Source organism: Oncorhynchus tshawytscha, linkage group LG30 (genome assembly GCF_018296145.1).
Source record: "Oncorhynchus tshawytscha isolate Ot180627B linkage group LG30, Otsh_v2.0, whole genome shotgun sequence".
NCBI lineage: Eukaryota > Metazoa > Chordata > Actinopteri > Salmoniformes > Salmonidae > Oncorhynchus > Oncorhynchus tshawytscha.
Window position 1 is genome coordinate 50,828,201 of NC_056458.1, and position 18,980 is coordinate 50,847,180.

Sequence of the window (18,980 nt, forward strand, 5' to 3'; positions counted from 1 at the left end):
ATATGGATCATGATTAATGAGTCTATTGATTTGTCTCGCTGTTTGGCGAGAGCCACCCTTCCTCCCCTCCTCCAAAGGAGTCGTGTCTTGAATATAGATAACCTTGTGGTGTAAACTAGGCTATGTTATTAACCATGAATAGTCTATAAACGTAAATGATGTGTTATGTCTAAGGTAATATACGGGGGGGGTTGCATGTTCTTTTTTTTAGGTTTAGGAACAAAGAAATGTTTTGATGTATGATGTTGAACGTTGCGTAAAAGGGCTGTGACGCTCCACTCCACGCGATCAGCTCTGTTACCAAAATAACACGGAGACTCTGCGTACCGAATAACCAAATGAGCTACACACCAACATGCTTGTCTAATACAGTGATGTCTCAAGACAAATATGACAGTGTTCTGCTCTAAATTACATTCTGAAGACAATAACCTTTGTGTTGTCTTTCTATGACTGTGTTGTTAGTGCAGTCAAACGCAAAGGATACAGCTATTGCATCAGATGAGTAGCACGCGGGGAAACTAAAACTGTTTCCCTTTTCTCCGTTTATTCGTCACCGTGGAGAAGCAGGCTGTTTTAATTCATGAATTCATGATAATTGAAGTGAACAAAGAGCAACAGAGTCCCTTTGAAAGTCTCTTCATCTGAGAGGAATGAGCTCAGTCTCTCTCCTGTCAGTCTCTATAAACACACACACACATAGTCTGTCAACACTTAAAGGATTTATCAGTCTGTCAACACTTAAAGGGTTTATCAGTCTGTCAACACTTAAAGGGTTTATCAGTCTGTCAACACTTAAAGGGTTTATCAGTCTGTCAACACTTAAAGGGTTTATCAGTCTGTCAACACTTAAAGGGTTTATCAGTCTGTCAACACTTAAAGGGTTTATCAGTCTGTCAACCCTTAAAGGGTTTATCAGTCTGTCAACACTTAAAGGGTTTATCAGTCTGTCAACACTTAAAGGGTTTATCAGTCTGTCAACCCTTAAAGGGTTTATCAGTCTGTCAACACTTAAAGGGTTTATCATAGTCTGTCAACACTTAAAGGGTTTATCAGTCTGTCAACACTTAAAGGGATTCTCAGTCTGTCAACCCTTAAAGGGATTTTCAGTCTGTCAACACTTAAATGGATTCTCAGTCTGTCAACCCTTAAAGGGATTATCAGTCTGTCAACCCTTAAAGGGATTCTCAGTCTGTCAACCCTTAAAGGGATTATCAGTCTGTCAACCCTTAAAAGGATTATCAGTCTGTCAACCCTTAAAGGGATTATCAGTCTGTCAACCCTTAAAGGGATTATCAGTCTGTCAACACTTAAAGGGATTCTCAGTCTGTCAACCCTTAAAGCGATTATCAGTCTGTCAACCCTTAAATGGATTCTCAGTCTGTCAACCCTTAAAGGGATTATCAGTCTGTCAACCCTTAAAGGGATTCTCAGTCTGTCAACCTTTAAATGGATTCTCTCTCAGTCTGTCAACCCTTAAAGCGATTATCAGTCTGTCAACCCTTAAATGGATTCTCAGTCTGTCAACCCTTAAAGGGATTATCAGTCTGTCAACCCTTAAAGGGATTCTCAGTCTGTCAACCTTTAAATGGATTTCTCTCAGTCTGTCAACCCTTAAAGGGATTATCAGTCTGTCAACCCTTAAAGGGATTATCAGTCTGTCAGCCCTTAAAGGGATTCTCAGTCTGTCAACCCTTAAAGGGATTCTCAGTCTGTCAACCCTTAAAGGGATTCTCAGTCTGTCAACCCTTAAAGGGATTCTCAGTCTGTCAACCCTTAAAGGGATTATCATAGTCTAAATGTGTACACATACACACAGCAGTGTTCTAGAATATTGGACTGTGAGCTTTCATACCTTTATCATTCTCAGCGCAGCTCAAGCAATTTCTCCCACTTTCAACACATTCAAATGAATAGAAAACACCTACTGGAGTCACATTGGTTGGGAATTGTGGGAAGGTGGACATTCGGGCTTCGTCAAGCCCAGCGGATGGTGGTCTCAGAGCTGAGTAGTTACGGGACTATGGACTATCTCGTCTCAGCGTCTATTGAATCTGATTTACGCTATAAAAGAACAGAACAGGCTCAAATAATTTCTCCAAACTGATACATTCGAATGAATAGATGATTAGTACTGGAGATTTGGTTGGGAATTGTAGGGAGATGGACATTCTCTCTGTTTATTCCCTTTCAAATGATGGTTTCAGAGTCAAGTACCTACTGTATGTCACAATGGGACGCAGAACTATCGAGTCCCAGTGTCTGTGGACTGTGATTTACACTTCATTTACTGCAGTGTGTTTCAGTGTGCTTGAAACAAATGTATACAGCTCACACACCTGTATGGTGTCAGATATAGTGTTGAAATCTATTCTCTCACACACCTGTGTGGTGTCAGATATAGTGTTGATATCTATTCTCTCACACACCTGTATGGTGTCAGATATAGTGTTGATATCTATTCTCTCACACACCTGTATGGTGTCAGATATAGTGTTGAGATCTATTCTCTCACACACCTGTATGGTGTCAGATATAGTGTTGATATCTATTCTCTCACACACCTGTGTGGTGTCAGATATAGTGTTGATATCTATTCTCTCACACACCTGTATGGTGTCAGATATAGTGTTGATATCTATTCTCTCACACACCTGTATGGTGTCAGATATAGTGTTGATATCTATTCTCTCACACACCTGTATGGTGTCAGATATAGTGTTGAGATCTATTCCCTCACACACCTGTATGGTGTCAGATATAGTGTTGATATCTATTCTCTCATCCACCTGTATGGTGTCAGATATAGTGTTGATATCTATTCTCTCACACACCTGTATGGTGTCAGATATAGTGTTGAAATCTATTCCCTCACACACCTGTATGGTGTCAGATATAGTGTTGATATCTATTCTCTCACACACCTGTATGGTGTCAGATATAGTGTTGAAATCTATTCCCTCATACACCTGTATGGTGTCAGATATAGTGTTGAAATCTATTCCCTCACACACCTGTATGGTGTCAGATATAGTGTTGAAATCTATTCCCTCACACACTGTGCCAGATATAGTGTTGAAATCTATCCCCTCACACACCTGTGTGGTGTCCGATATAGTGTTGATATCTATTCCCTCACACACCTGTATGGTGTCAGATATGGTGTTGAAATCTATTCCCTCACACACCTGTGTGGTGTCAGATATAGTGTTGAAATCTATTCCCTCACACACCTGTGTGGTGTCAGATATAGTGTTGATATCTATTCCATTTGGAGGTTACATCCCAACATTACACTTGATAAGCAAAACTGTTTAGCATAGAAACACCGTATTTTTGTTGACAAAAAAGAAATAATCTTTATTCATTAGAAAAATATGAATAATTTTCCACCTATGAGGTCACTGTCTGCAAGGAAAAGCATTTTAAGACAACAAGAGGCGTTGCCATGGTGCAAATCATGATCAATCAATCAACGAAATTACCATATTTTGGGCGGAAGGTTGTTAGAGAAAACAATATGGTTAAAAATGTTTTAGTTTTTTTTACCATATTTTGCTAGTTTATTTTGTTAAATGTTTTGGGAAAAAACGCAATCATTGAATTATTCTTGTCATTTATAGCCTAGGAAATGTACTATTTAATTTTTCTGTCTGCTGCAAAGTGTCAGCTCAGCACATTGCCATAGTGGCTACCACCTTGCTTTGTCTCCTGGACCTTGCTGTCTAGACACTGACGAAATCAGACAAGACGACCAAATATGGAGCTAAAACAAGAATGTGGCGCCATCTATTGGTAGACTTATATATTACGATCTCAACAATGATTTCTTCAATAACCCGAAGTTGTATTGTAGTGATGAATGAGCCAGCCAGGTACGCTATGTATGTCAGCCATATATATCTTCAATATGACTGATATTACAAGGCTATTATATTCTATTAGCAGTTACTTTGGACCATACCATAATAGCCTACATGCAGCGATATGAGTTGCCGAGACTGTTAAATGGCTGCCCTGGGGTCTCCACCACAGAAGACCTGATGAGGATCAGCCTGGAGGGGTCTTCTGTCGAGGAGTTGTGGATCCCACTCCTGCCGTGGGCCGTTGGCTGACCTCTAAGCATGCCAGACGGCTAACATAAAACAGCAGCTGGACATCTGATATCCTTTGCGTCTTGTCGGGTCAATGTGTGATTTTGGTGGTATGTGCTGTTCCACAGATGTGTCCCCCTTAGTACACACTCACACACGCAGTATAAATATGTATGTTTTAAATTGTTGGTTAATAAACTGTGTTACATTTTTCACTCCTAAATTTCTTTGTGTGCTCCTACATGTTTTAAATTTAGGAGAACATGTACTCTTTGGGAAAAAAGTTAGCGTAGAGCCCTGTGATGTACTGGGCCGTACGCACTACCTATGTAGAGCCCTGTGATGTACTGGGCCGTATGCACTACCCTATGTAGAGCCCTGTGATGTACTGGGCCGTACGCACTACCCTATGTAGAGCCCTGTGATGTACTGGGCCGTATGCACTACCCTATGTAGAGCCCTGTGATGTACTGGGCCGTACGCACTACCCTATGTAGAGCCCTGTGATGTACTGGGCCGTATGCACTACCCTATGTAGAGCCCTGTGATGTACTGGGCCGTATGCACTACCCTATGTAGAGCCCTGTGATGTACTGGGCCGTATGCACTACCCTATGTAGAGCCTTGCGGTCGGAGGCCGAGCAGTTGCCATACCAGGCAGTGATGCAACCAGTCAGAATGGGATGCTCTCGATGGTGCAGCTGTAGAACATTTTTAGGATCTGATGACCCATGCCAAATCTTTTCATCTCCTGAGGGTGAATAGGCTTTGTCGTGCCCTTTTCACGACTGTCTTGGGAGTGCTTGGACCATGTTAGTTTGTTGGTGATGTGACCAACTTCACGTAGCCCCCCAGAAGAAAGGCACACTGACACCCACACTTCAGGTTAACTCGGTTTTTATCTGCAGTAGAATATATAAAACAGTGATGACATGAATTGGCAGGACGGTCACAGCCACACGTTCACTGGTTAGGTAGAACACAAGATATCCTTTAGATAGGAGCAGCAGTAATGATACATGCCCTCAATGTGAAGTGATAGTCATCCATAAATACAGAGCACAAGTACACCCCTTTTTATATAAACCTTCTAAGGTAGTAAGAAAATAAACATTCACTTAATATTTCAATAAATCACCTGCTGACAATAGCTAGCGAGACATTGTCGTGCAGTGCCCAACGGTGCTAGTTAGCTCTTCATTAACATGGCTAGCTAAGACAGCAAAAACGTGGTGCACTTGCTGAAATAGGTCTTCGATACATTAACGGCAAAATAAATATATACATAGTCACATTTTGCTATTGACTTTAGGATATATGAACCAGTTTTCCCAAAAACATTATTGTGTAATACTGTTTTAAACTGTTTTTATATACAGAGGAAGGAGACATGAACCTGCTCTCAGAATATCTCTCTCAGACTGAGGAGCAGGCAGACCAACTTCCCAAATAGGGGAGAAAAACTCAAAACCCACTAGTTGTTCTTTCAAAGAAAATAATACAAGTAATGTCGGAAGACCTCTCATATTACTTACCTTACTACCTGCAATGGCAGCAAATATATATTTTTATTAATTCAGCACATAATGAAAGGAAACATTATTTAAAAACACCCCTTTTCCTGGAATGGCTTCACCCGCGAACTGCTGCGTTCTTTGATATCGACATTTTGCGCCCAAGGTTGATGGAAACTCTACATTTTCACTCTGTTACAGTGATGTGGACGCCAGGGAACTGTCCCTCTTCACCACTGTCTTGGTGTGTTTGGACCATGTTAGTTTGTTGTTGATGTGGACGCCAGGGAACTGTCCCTCTTCACCACTGTCTTGGTGTGTTTGGACCATGTTAGTTTGTTGTTGATGTGGACGCCAGGGAACTGTCCCTCTTCACCACTGTCTTGGTGTGTTTGGACCATGTTAGTTTGTTGTTGATGTGGACGCCAAGGAACTTGAAGCTCTCAACCTGCTCCACTACAGCCCTGTCAATGAGAATGGGGGCATGTTTGGTCCTTTTCCTGCAGTTCACAATCATCTCCTTTGTCTTGATTATGTTGAGGGAGAGGTTGTTGTCCTGGCACCACACGGTCAGGTCTCTGACCTCCTCCTTATAGGCTGTCTCATCGTTGAGGGAGAGGTTGTTGTCCTGGCACCACCTCCAGGTCTCTGACCTCCTCCTTATGGGCTCTCTCATCGTTGAGGGAGAGGTTGTTGTCCTGGCACCACCTCCAGGTCTCTGACCTCCTCCTTATGGGCTCTCTCATCGTTGTTGGTGATCAGGTCTACCACTGTTGTGTCGTCGGGCAAACTTAATGATGGTGTTGGAGTCGTGCCTGGCCGTGCATTCATGAGTGAACAGGGAGTACGGGAGGGGACTGAGCACGCACCCCTGAGGCCACCATGTTGAGGATCAGTGTGGCGGATGTGTCATTACCTACCCTTACCACCTGGGGGCGGCCCGTCAGGAAGATCCATCAAATACAGACAGAATATAAACAACAGAATACAGACAGAAAATAGAATATAGACAAACAATACAGACAGAATATATTGTCTGGAATAGTTTATTCCTGATCCTGTGTTACAACACTGGAGTTGTGGGTTTGATAGCTGTACGCTCCGTTCATACTGTATAGAACTAAGTAGCTTCATCTGAGCCAGACCAGCTCATTTAAAAATAAATAAATATTTCACCTTTATTTAACCGGGTAGGCTAGTTGAGAACACCTTTATTTAACCAGGTAGGCTAGTTGAGAACACCTTTATTTAACCAGGTAGGCTAGTTGAGAACACCTTTATTTAACCAGGTAGGCAAGTTGAGAACAAGTTCTCATTTACAACTGCGACCTGGCCAAGATAAAGCAAAGCAGTTCGACACATACAACAACACAGAGTTACACATGGAATAAACAAACATACTGTCAATAATACTGTAGAAAAACAAGTCTATATACAGCATGTGCAAATGAGGTAAGATAAGGGAGGTAAGGCCATAAATAGGCCATAGTGGCAAAGTAATTACAATATAGCAATTAATCACTGGAATGGTAGATGTGCAGTAGATGAATGTGCAATGTAGAAACACTGGGGTGGAAAGGAGCAAGGGCAGGAGCCTATCTCCTGTTTCTGTAGTGTGAGGCAGCTTGACGTACAAGTACACCCCTGGACAGGACGCTCCTCTGGACAGGACGCTCTCTCGACAGGATGCTAATCTATAGCAGAGCCTTGGGATTAAAAGCCTCTGAAATTCTACATTTGACCAGTGACAACTTTTTGAGCTGCAACAATTTTACCTGGAGGTCAGTTGTAGATTGGATGTAAAAAAAATAATAATAATAAAAAAAATTGAACCACGTGATTTCTAACCTATGGAGAGAGACATAATAACACATTTTTATAGACTTGATTCATTCATATTGAAAAACGCCACTAGACCATTCTTTGATTTCTATGTGCGGTTTGATTATTAGAAGTTTGTCTCTGTTGAATCTGCGTACTGCGCAGTTCCGGTAGTGTCCTTGCCTGCCAATCAGATCTCTGCTCACCCATCCCCTGGCCGCTGATTGGAACAGATTAACTCTCTGCCATTAATAAAGCTCTACATTCGCACTTGAGGTCTTTCTGTGACACACCGACTTTGTGAACTTGCAGTGATGGTGCTGAAGGCTGTTTGCGTGCTGACAGGAACCGGTGATGTTACCGGGACCGTGTTCTTTGAGCAGGAGGTAAAGTATATGTCTTTAATCCGGGAAAAATAGAAGCCTCTATTTCGATTTTTGCAGGACATATTCATTTGGCACATAATTCTGACTGTCTGCGGCTGGCCTTATCAATTAGATAGCGTTAATTTACAAATCCGTTTACCATGACAACACTTAACAAGGCTAGCTAACTTGTTTTTATATCAAAACCCTTCCAGCGAATTGATGTAACGTTGTTTTAGCTAGTGTTAAGAGCTAACTCACGTTACAACTTGGCCGTGTTGACATTTTCCCCTGACCTAAAGCTTTAATGCTGGTCATCCTCAACCCCAGGTCGCTTCCCTGGTTGATCCTGTTCTGCGCTTCTCTGTTGTCAAAGGGAAAACACGCAAACAGAGCTGCTTATGTGCAGAAAGGTTGCCATGTTGCTAGACCGTGCTGCTACAGGTTGCCATGTTGCTAGACCGTGCTGCTACAGGTTGCCATGTTGCTAGACCGTGCTGCTACAGGTTGCCATGTTGCTAGACCGTGCTGCTACAGGTTGCCATGTTGCTAGACCGTGCTGCTACAGGTTGCCATGTTGCTAGACCGTGCTGCTACATCTGCGTTGCTTGGGGTTTTAGGTTGGGTTTCTGTACAGCACTTTGAGATATCAGCTGATGTAAGAAGGGCTTTATCAATACATTTGATTTAGATTGAATCCCCGAGCTGACAAGGTACAAATGTGTCATTCTGCCCCTGAACAAGGCAGTTAACCCACTGTTCCTAGACCAGTTAACCCACTGTTCCTAGACCAGTTAACCCACTGTTCCTAGACCAGTTAACCCACTGTTCCTAGACCAGTTAACCCCACTGTTCCTAGACCAGTTAACCCCACTGTTCCTAGACCAGTTAACCCACTGTTCCTAGACCAGTTAACCCACTGTTTCTAGACCAGTTAACCCCACTGTTCCTAGACCAGTTAACCCCACTGTTCCTAGACCAGTTAACCCACTGTTCCTAGACCAGTTAACCCACTGTTCCTAGACCAGTTAACCCACTGTTCCTAGACCAGTTAACCCACTGTTCCTAGACCAGTTAACCCACTGTTCCTAGACCAGTTAACCCACTGTTCCTAGACCAGTTAACCCACTGTTCCTAGACCAGTTAACCCACTGTTCCTAGACCAGTTAACCCACTGTTCCTAGACCAGTTAACCCACTGTTCCTAGACCAGTTAACCCCACTGTTCCTAGACCAGTTAACCCCACTGTTCCTAGACCAGTTAACCCACTGTTCCTAGACCAGTTAACCCACTGTTCCTAGGCCGTCATTGTAAATAATAATTGGTGCCTAACTGACTTGCCTGGTTAAATGAAATGAGTGGGCTAAAATATGAAACTCTGCCTAACTGGGTCACCGGACTACCAGCATGTAAAACGGCCTCGTCCATTGACAAGGCAGTGGCGTTTGTCCACACGGTGCATGTGGCCTTGGTCTCTAAGCCATCCTTGTTTTGGTCTCACAGGCTGAATGCTCATTGGCTATTAGCCGCAGTCCTTGTCCAATCGCATTGTACTTCTGCTCCTACGACATTCTAGACCAAACATTTGTGACGTTAGCCAGTTATCGCGAGATCCGACAGGGGTCTGGTACGGAACATCTCTTAGTGCGGTCTTGACCCGCTCAAACGACACGAGTCCCTATTTTTACAGATCCTAGCCCGTAGGATTTCATCCCCAAAATTAATCTGGGACACTACACGCTTTTTGGCGTACGTCTGACATTAGCAAATGTGTTTTGAATAGGACATAAGACTGTCATCATTGACGTATGTGAGACGTCAAAAGGTCCGCTCAATCTGGGATCCTTGGGACGCTCCCTCCATTGAAGTATAATTTTAAAATAGTGTAGGGGTAAACGATGAGACGGATACTTCACCGGGTGTATGAATGTGAAGCATCAGCTTGGCGTTTATACTCACTACCAAATGTGGTAGTGGGCAGATGTCCAGTGGGGAGATGGATTTTGGCCGATATTCTGCACATGGCCTCAACGATGTAACGTTTTATCTCAAGACAGTTCTGGTCCTAAAACTTGGATCCTTTATGAACAGTAATCTCTCTTTTTTTTGTAGACTTTACCCTTTGCCAAAGTATTATTATTTTTTTTTTATTGCTAGATTTAGGAAAGTTTAGCAAAGTATCAAATGCTGCTTTATCCACATGTTCTGCCTCTGGCCCAGCCCATCTGTTTCTGGGACCAATCAGATGATCTAGAATGGATTTCCATTCTAGAAATCCTTGGTAGGTAGCTACTCTTATACAGACTCAGTGTAGAGGAGAAATGTACATCCTTGTGCGTGGCATAGCGTTTGGCCACTGCAAGGAGTTTGGGTAGCCAGTCAAGCAAAATATATCTTGCTGCTTACTTTACGTGCTAGAAGTACCTAACGCTCGCTAGCTACAACTAGCTACAACTAGCCATACAAGCATTTGGCTGCCTTTTGCTGAGATGAATGCAGGTTAATTGCTAGTTCTGCCTGTTGTACAATATAGATAGCAAGTTGAGGGGGTGAACTTTACCACAAACCAAAGCTAGCTACCTGCTAACGCTCGCCAACTCTGCCGCCCGCCAACTCTGCCGCCCCCGCCACGACCACTCTGCATGTAACATCGTTACAGATGAAGAGGCATTTGCCGCCGAGTGCCAGTCTGTTTCTGCTCTCTCACCCACTCCTATGGAATTGTCATGCAACGTTGGCTTGACAAAAACGATCTGGGACCAGGCTAGTCTTTCTGCCTTGGCTCCCATTTTCATTTCCCCTTGAACCTGGTCTGGCGTGTTGGGCTACTGCTGTCACTACAGTTGTCCACACGCCTTTTTTTTTAAGCGAGCAATGTTTGCCTAAAAAAGGCGTGTGGACAACTGACTGTGTAGTTGAGAAGTTCCTCAATGTCAGAAGTAGCGTATCAACTAGCTGGCTACACATCTTGGTTTTGTAGGTGCTATTCCAGTGTAACTCATGGCTCATTGATATGCTAATTGCAACGGTCTTCTCAAACCTGACACATGATTCTGACACCTCATTTCAAACCCCATTCTGTAGTCTTCATTGTTACCCCTGAGTGTTTTACTCTGTCTTCAACGTGTGTTTGCTCTGTGGTTCCAATGCATCGCCTGTGCCTTCCATCGTTCGTTATCACTGGTCCTCTGTCGGTCACCCCGTGGTTGCCTCTCTGTCGGTCACCCCGTGGTTGCCTCTCTGTCGGTCACCCCGTGGTTGCCTCTCTGTCGGTCACCCCGTGGTTGCCTCTCTGTCGGTCACCCGTGGTTGCCTCTCTGTCGGTCACCCCGTGGTTGCCTCTCTGTCGGTCACCCCGTGGTTGCCTCTCTGTCGGTCACCCCGTGGTTGCCTCTCTGTCGGTCACCCCGTGGTTGCCTCTCTGTCGGTCACCCCGTGGTTGCCTCTCTGTCGGTCACCCCGTGGTTGCCTCTCTGTCGGTCACCCCGTGGTTGCCTCTCTGTCGGTCACCCCGTGGTTGCCTCTCTGTCATCAGGGTGAAGATGCTCCAGTGAAGCTGACCGGGAAGATTGCAGGTCTGGCCCCGGGGGAGCATGGCTTCCACGTCCACGCCTTCGGAGACAACACCAACGGCTGCATGAGTGCGGGACCCCACTTCAACCCCCACAACAAGACCCACGGAGGACCCAACGATGATGTCAGGTGAGTCTGGCCTTATCACTCGTGGAGTTCAGGGGATAGCTTTTTTAAAATTCTGTCATTGTCTTCTACTTTGGAGTCAAATCAAATTGTATTTGTCACATGTTTGGAAACAGGTGTAGACTTAGTGAGTTGTTTATGGGGTCCTTTTCCAACACTGAGTTAAGAGGTAAATAGTAAAAAAAAAATATATATATATATATATATAAAATGACACGAGGAAGAAAATACACAGTGAATAACAATTCAGAGTAAAAATAACATGGCTTTATACAGGAAGTACTGGGTAAAAACATGGCTTTATACAGGAAGTACTGGGTAAAAACATGACTATATACAGGAAGTACCGGGTAATGACTTGGCTACATACAGGGAGGCACCGGGTAATGACTTGGCTACATACAGGAAGTACTGGGTAAAAACATGACTATATACAGGAAGTACTGGGTAAAAACATGACTATATACAGGAGGCACCGGGTAATGACGTGGCTATATACAGGAAGTACTGGGTAAAAACATGACTATATACAGGAAGTACTGGGTAAAAACATGACTACATACAGGGAGGCACCGGGTAATGACGCGGCTACATACAGGAGGCACCGGGTAATGACGCGGCTACATACATTAAAAGATTTGTGCAGGCCAAATTTCTGGGAGAGGAAATCCCATGATTTTTGATCTGTTCATTGATGTAGAAACCATTGAATACATTTCACTGGTCATGCTTATCAGTCTACAGGTTAACTTCCATGACTTTTCGTATGAATTTGGGATCTATCATCCCACAACTGTCCCAGTGCTATTCTATTGGCCAACAAGCTGACCAATAGAATAGCTATACTTTTCTACTGTAGGGGATAGTAGCTTGACAAACGGTGCATTCGTAAAGTATTCAGACCCCTTGACCTTGTCCACATTTTGTTACTTTACAGCCTTATTATAAAATTGATTAAATAAGTTTCCCCCTCATCAATCTACACGCAGTGCCCCGTAACGAGAGAACCAGGTTTGTAGAAATGTATAAAATACAAACATTGAAATCCAGCATTTGACATGAGTTAACACCCTTTACTCAGTACTTTGAAACACCTCTATTTGGGGAGTTTCTCCTATTCTCTGCAGATCCTCTCAAGCTCTCAGGCTGAATGGGGAGCGTTGCTGCACAGCTATTTTCAGATGTTGGCTCGGGTTCAAGTCCGGGCTCTGGCTGGGCTACTCAAGGACATTCAGAGACTTGTCCCGAAGCCACTCCTGTGTTGTGTTGGCTGTGTGCTTAGGGTGGTTGTCCTGTCGGAAGGTGAACCGTCGCTCTGGAGCAGTGTTTCATCAAGGAGCCTGACTAATCTCCCAGTCCCTGCTGCTGAAAAACATCCCCACAACATGATGCTGCCACCACCATGCTTCACTGTAGGGATGGTGCCAGGTTTCCTCCAGATGTGATGCTTCGCATTAAGGCCAAAGAGCTCAATCTTGTTTCATCAGACCAGAGAATTGTGTTTCTGTCAGTCCTTTTAGGTACCTTTTGGCAAATTCCAAGGCTGTCTTCTACCGAGTGGCTTCCATCTGACCACTCTATCATAATGGCCTGATTTGGTGGAGTGCTGCAGAGATGGTTTTCCTTCTGGAAGGTTCTCCCATCTCCACAGGGGATTCCTCAGTTTGTCTGGGCGGCCAGCTATAGGAAGAGTCTTGGTGGTTTCAAACTTCCATTTTTAAGAATGATGGCGACCACTGTTCTTGATGACCTCAAATGCTGCAGCCATTTTCTTGGTACCCTTCCCCAGAGATAGATATTTAGATATAGATATAGATATATATTTTCACTCCTAGGCAGATCTGCAAAGAAAAAGCCAAATCTGACTGGCCAATAAAAAGATTAAGATGGGCAAAAGAACACTGGACAGGATCTCTGCCTAGAAGGCCAGCATCCTGGAGACGTATCTTCACTGTTGATGATGAGACTGGTGTTTTGCAGGTTCTATTTAATGAAGCTGCCAGTTGAGGACTTGAGGCATCTGTTTCTCAAACTAGACACTAATGTACCTCATGCTCAGTTGTGCAGCAGCCTCCCACTCTTTCTATTCTGGTTAGAGCCAGTTTGCGCTGTTCTGTGTAGGGAGTAGGACAGCGTTGTACGAGACCTTCAGTTTCTTGGTAATTTCTCACATGAAATGGCGTTCATGTCTCAGAACAAGAATAGACTGACGAGTCTCAGAATGTATTTTGTTTCCGGCCATTTTGAGCCTGTAATCAAACCCACAGATGCTGATGCTCCAGATACTCAACTAGTCTAAAGAAGGCCAGTTGTAGTGCTTATTTAATCAGAACAACAGTTTTCAGCTGTGTTAACATAATTTCTTACTAGTCTCTTTTTGTTTTGCTACAATGTTCCAATAGGGGTTACACTATTGGAAAGCCGTCTCTCCTCTGACCAGCTGTTCTGTCTCTGTTGCTAGGCACATAGGGGACCTTGGCAACGTGACTGCAGGAGCTGACAATGTGGCTAAGATCAACATCCAGGACAAGATACTGACTCTCACTGGACCCCTCTCGATCATTGGCAGGACCATGGTGGTAAGAACACATTGCCTGACCTGTAGCTGCATGTTGTGTCCACTAGGCAGGAAATGGAAGGAAGCTGCATGTTGTGTCCACTAGGCAGGAAATGGAAGGAAGCTGCATGTTGTGTCCACTAGGCAGGAAATGGAAGGAAGCTGCATGTTGTGTCCACTAGGCAGGAAATGGAAGGAAGCTGCATGTTGTGTCCACTAGGCAGGAAATGGAAGGAAGCTGCATGTTGTGTCCACTAGGCAGGAAATGGAAGGAAGCTGCATGTTGTGTCCACTAGGCAGGAAATGGAAGGAAGCTGCATGTTGTGTCCACTAGGCAGGAAATGGAAGGAAGCTGCATGTTGTGTCCACTAGGCAGGAAATGGAAGGAAGCTGCATGTTGTGTCCACTAGGCAGGAAATGGAAGGAAGCTGCATGTTGTGTCCACTAGGCAGGAAATGGAAGGAAGCTGCATGTTGTGTCCACTAGGCAGGACATGGAAGGAAGCTGCATGTTGTGTCCACTAGGCAGGACATGGAAGGAAGCTGCATGTTGTGTCCACTAGGCAGGAAATGGAAGGAAGCTGCATGTTGTGTCCACTAGGCAGGAAATGGAAGGAAGCTGCATGTTGTGTCCACTAGGCAGGAAATGGAAGGAAATGCTCAGCGTTCTCCAAGTCAACTGTTCTCGTCTTTTCATTCTCTTTCATGCTGTTTTACCCTCTATTCCATATCTCCTCGCTCTACACCAATAGATCCATGAGAAAGCTGATGACCTGGGGAAAGGAGGCAATGAGGAGAGTCTGAAGACGGGCAACGCTGGCGGTCGCCAGGCCTGTGGTGTTATTGGAATTACCCAGTAAACACTCTGCTCCTGCTGGGAGCATGGGAACCACAAGCCACAGCTTGAAGACCTCCCAGAACCCATTGGATGCTCTAACCCCACATCTACCCTATTTCCCCCCTACCTAAACCTGTAAGGCACCTCATGGACATCTGTCAGATGGCTTTCCTAAAAACAAAGATTGTCTGTGGCTGTAAGAGAATTCTTTGTCCATTGACTTTAGTGAGGAGCTGTGTGTTTTTGGGAAACTCCCCTCTGAAGGTGGACTCGGAGGGCTTTCAACTCAGGGACACAGCTGACGTTGAGGACAGATCTAATGAAGTGCACCAGGAGGTTGTGGCTAGGGGTTGATTGGGGGTTATATATTTACTCTTGTCTGTACACATTGGTCCTAGCACTGCTTCTGTCTGTAATATGGGGTTATTCTTCTACACTGTGAACATGGATTATACATGTCTGAAATGGCTTATGTAGTTCACTACTTATGTCCTGTAGGGTTAGTGGAGACCTGGATTGGGGGTGACCTGGATTGGGGGGGGTGTTAACTATCGGGTGCCTTTTCAGACACACATGATGTTCACTGTACAAAGCTGCCTAATAAAAAGATGTCACTAATCCTTGGTGGTTTTTATGTTGCTGTTTTTTTTTTATGGTGGTTAAAGCCTCAATCTCAGGCTTCTCATGTCCAGTGGATGAGATTTGGAAGGATGGTCACGTGAGACTGGACAGTCGTAGTAGAGGGCTGCAAGGTGTGCTGGCAGGTTATTATTCAACAAATTTGTAAATACATTCTCTATCTGAAGACTTCTGAGTAAGCCTTCGCTGAAATACACGACCCAGGGAAGAGGCAATTTTGTTGAATCGAGTGAACGCCCACTGGCGTGGACATTTTATGTCAACTGCATCTCTGCAGACCCAGGGTTGTTGACCGTGGTGGTGCTGCTGACTGAACATCTGACGAAGACTCCGTACAGTAGATTGTGCCTGTCAAGTGGTAGTATTGTTTGGTGCCTCTAGATGGCGCCACTCTCCTGTCAAGTCACAGGCCAAATCTATCTCGATTTGCTTAAATATCCATTCTCTTCTGTGGCCTCATCAACCGTGTAATTCTGGTGTATTTTTTATGGGAACACAACACTTGCTGTTATGCTTTGAATACGTCTGAACTGGGCAACAGTTTATAAAGTGCAGTGGCAAATTCTATGGGGAGAGACTTCACAATTGAAACAATGAAGCTCATTAGCTTAGCTTTCACCTGGTCTGTTTCTAATCAGGGAAATGAAGGAGGACATTTTTCTCAATTTAGACAGGATGGTCAGTGACTGATTTCTGATCCTAGAGGGCGACGTTGAGCTCGCATTGATGTGCCATCCTGGATGAGCTGCACTACCTGAGCCACTTGTGTGGGTTGTAGACTCCGTCTCATGCTACCACTAGAGTGAAAGCACCGCCTGCATTCAAAAGTGACCAAAACATCAGCCAGGAAGCATAGGAACTGAGAAGTGGTCTGTGGTTACCACCTGCAGAACCACTCCTTTATTGGGGGTGTCTTGCTAATTGCCTATAATTTCCACCTGTTGTCTATTCCATTTGCACAACAGCATGTGGAATGTATTGTCAATCAGTGTTGCTTCCTAAGTGGACAGTTTGATTTCACAGAAGTGTGATTGACTTGGATTTACATTGTGTTTAAGTGTTCCCTTTATTTTTTTGAGCAGTGTACATTTTGCATTGTTTTTATTCTCAATTAAGTTGGAAAAATAGGATGATCGAGCAGCAGTAAGGGCTCTTCGGTACTGCACGGTACTGTCTTTCCAAGCTAGTCGGAAGACTTCCAGTTTGGTGTGGTGCCATTTCCGTTCCAATTTTCTGGAAGCTTGCTTCAGAGCTCGGGTATTTTCTGTATACCAGGGAGCTAGTGTCTTATGACAAATGTTTTTAGAGGTGCGACTGCACCTGCAAGGTGCCCTGGCCCCAGCAGGACCATCTGTACAACCCATCAGGGCCATCTGTACAACCCATCAGGGCCATCTGTACAACCCATCAGGGCCATCCATACAACCCAGCAGGGCCATCTGTACAACCCAGCAGGGCCATTAGGGCCATCTGTACAACCCAGCAGGGCCATCCGTACAACCCAGCAGGGCCATCTGTACAACCCAGCAGGGCCATCTGTACAACCCAGCAGGGCCATCCGTACAACCCAGCAGGACCATCTGTACAACCCAGCAGGTCCATCTGTACAACCCAGCAGGGCCATCCGTACAACCCAGCAGGGCCGTCCGTACAACCCAGCAGGGCCGTCCGTACAACCCGGCAGAATGTAGTTCTGATAGTAGTCTGGGTTTGTGAATCTCAGAGCTTGTAAAGAACAGCAGGTGGTGTGATGCAGTATAAACTGCTCTTTCCTCTCCCTCTCTTCCCTCCATGTTAGGGTCTGAGGGTCCTGCCCCTCCTCAGTTCCCCATGTATATACTAGGATAACAAAGGGTCACTTACAATCAAGGATGGTTCTAGATGTGGTAGAAATGTAAAGCATTAAAGTAGATGGGTGATATGATGAGATATTCTGCCACTGTTGCGAAATAGTGGAAGTTTTTGTTGGAGAGAGTAGGCCTGTCATAATGACATTGTGTTTCTTACTAGTTCCCTGTAGTAACTGTTGTTACCCGTGCAAGGGGAAACAATATGACGATTACCTACTCTGTACGTGGCACAATAACCGTCTCTATTATGAAACAGACGTGTTTATGTGGACTTCCGTCAGCGTGATCCTTCCGTCTCATTTGCTAAAAAATGTTTATTTATTTGCAAATTATGGTGGAAAATAAGTATTTGGTCACCTACAAACAAGCAAGATTTCTGGCTCTCATAGACCTGTAACTTCTTCTTTAAGAGGCTCCTCTGTCCTCCACTCGTTACCTGTATTAATGGCACCTGTTTGAACTTATCAGTGTAAAAGACACCTGTCCACAACCTCAAACAGTCACACTCCAAACTCCACTATGGCCAAGACCAAAGAGCTGTCAAAGGACACCAGAAATAAAATTGTAGACCTGCACCAGGGTGGGAAGACTGAATCTGCAATAGGTAAGCAGCTTGGTTTGAAGAAATCAACTGTGGGAGTAAGTATTAGGAAATGGAAGACATACAAGACCACTGATAATCTCCCTCGATCTGGGGCTCCACGCAAAATCTCACCCCGTGGGGTCAAAATGATCACAAGAACGGTGAGCAAAAATCCCAGAACCACACGGGGGGGACCTAGTGAATGACCTGCAGAGAGCTGGGACCAAAGTAACAATCATCACCTATCATCAGTAACACCCTACGCCGCCAGGGACTCAAATCCTGCAGTGCCAGACGTGTCCCCCTGCTTAAGCCAGTACATGTCCAGGCCCGTCTGAAGTTTGCTAGAGAGTATTTGGATGATCCAGAAGAAGATTGGGAGAATGTCATATGGTCAGATGAAACCAAAATATAACTTTTTGGTAAAAACTCAACTTGTCGTGTTTGGAGGACAAAGAATGCTGAGTTGCATCCAAAGAACACCATACCTACAGTGAAGCATGGGGGCGGAAACATCATGCTTTGGGGCTGTTTTTCTGCAAAGGGACCAGGACGACTGATCCGTGTAAAGGAAAGAATGAATGGGGCCATGTACCGTGAGATTTTGAGTGAAAACCTACTTCCATCAGCAAGGGCATTGAAGATGAAATGTGGCTGGGTCTTTCAGCATGACAATGATCCCAAACACACCGCCTGGGCAACGAAGGAGTGGCTTCGTAAGAAGCATTTCAAGGTCCTGGAGTGGCCTAGCCAGTCTCCAGATCTCAACCCCATAGAAAATCTTTGGAGGGAGTTGAAAGTCCGTGTTGCCCAGCAACAGCCCCAAAACATCACTGCTCTAGAGGAGATCTGCATGGAGGAATGGGCCAAAATACCAGCAACAGTGCGTGAAAACCTTGTGAAGACCTCTGTCATTGCCAACAAAGGGTATATAACAAAGTATTTAGATAAACTTTTGTTATTGACCAAACACTTATTTTCACCATAATTTGCAAATAAATTCATTAAAAATCTCCCTCCA

The 18,980-nt window shown here is 44.6% G+C and overlaps 1 protein-coding gene across 1 annotated transcript; it reads left to right on the forward strand.

Moving 5' to 3' along the window:
* The first annotated feature begins 7,642 nt into the window (after positions 1–7,642).
* sod1 (superoxide dismutase 1, soluble) lies at positions 7,643–15,438 on the forward strand. The gene is made up of 4 exons (XM_024406376.2): positions 7,643–7,815; positions 11,330–11,496; positions 13,955–14,072; positions 14,802–15,438. Exons 1-4 carry the CDS (start codon positions 7,744–7,746, stop codon positions 14,907–14,909), a joined length of 465 nt encoding a protein of 154 aa, XP_024262144.2. The 5' UTR covers positions 7,643–7,743; the 3' UTR covers positions 14,910–15,438.
* Positions 15,439–18,980: the final 3,542 nt, after the last annotated feature.

Coding starts and splice junctions, on each gene's coding strand:
- sod1 (XM_024406376.2), top strand. CDS start 7,744: ATGGTGCTGAAGGCTGTTTGCGTGCTGACAGGAACCGGTGATGTTACC. Junction 7,816..11,329: donor CCGTGTTCTTTGAGCAGGAG/GTAAAGTATATG, acceptor CTCTGTCATCAG/GGTGAAGATGCTCCAGTGAA. Junction 11,497..13,954: donor GGACCCAACGATGATGTCAG/GTGAGTCTGGCC, acceptor CTCTGTTGCTAG/GCACATAGGGGACCTTGGCA.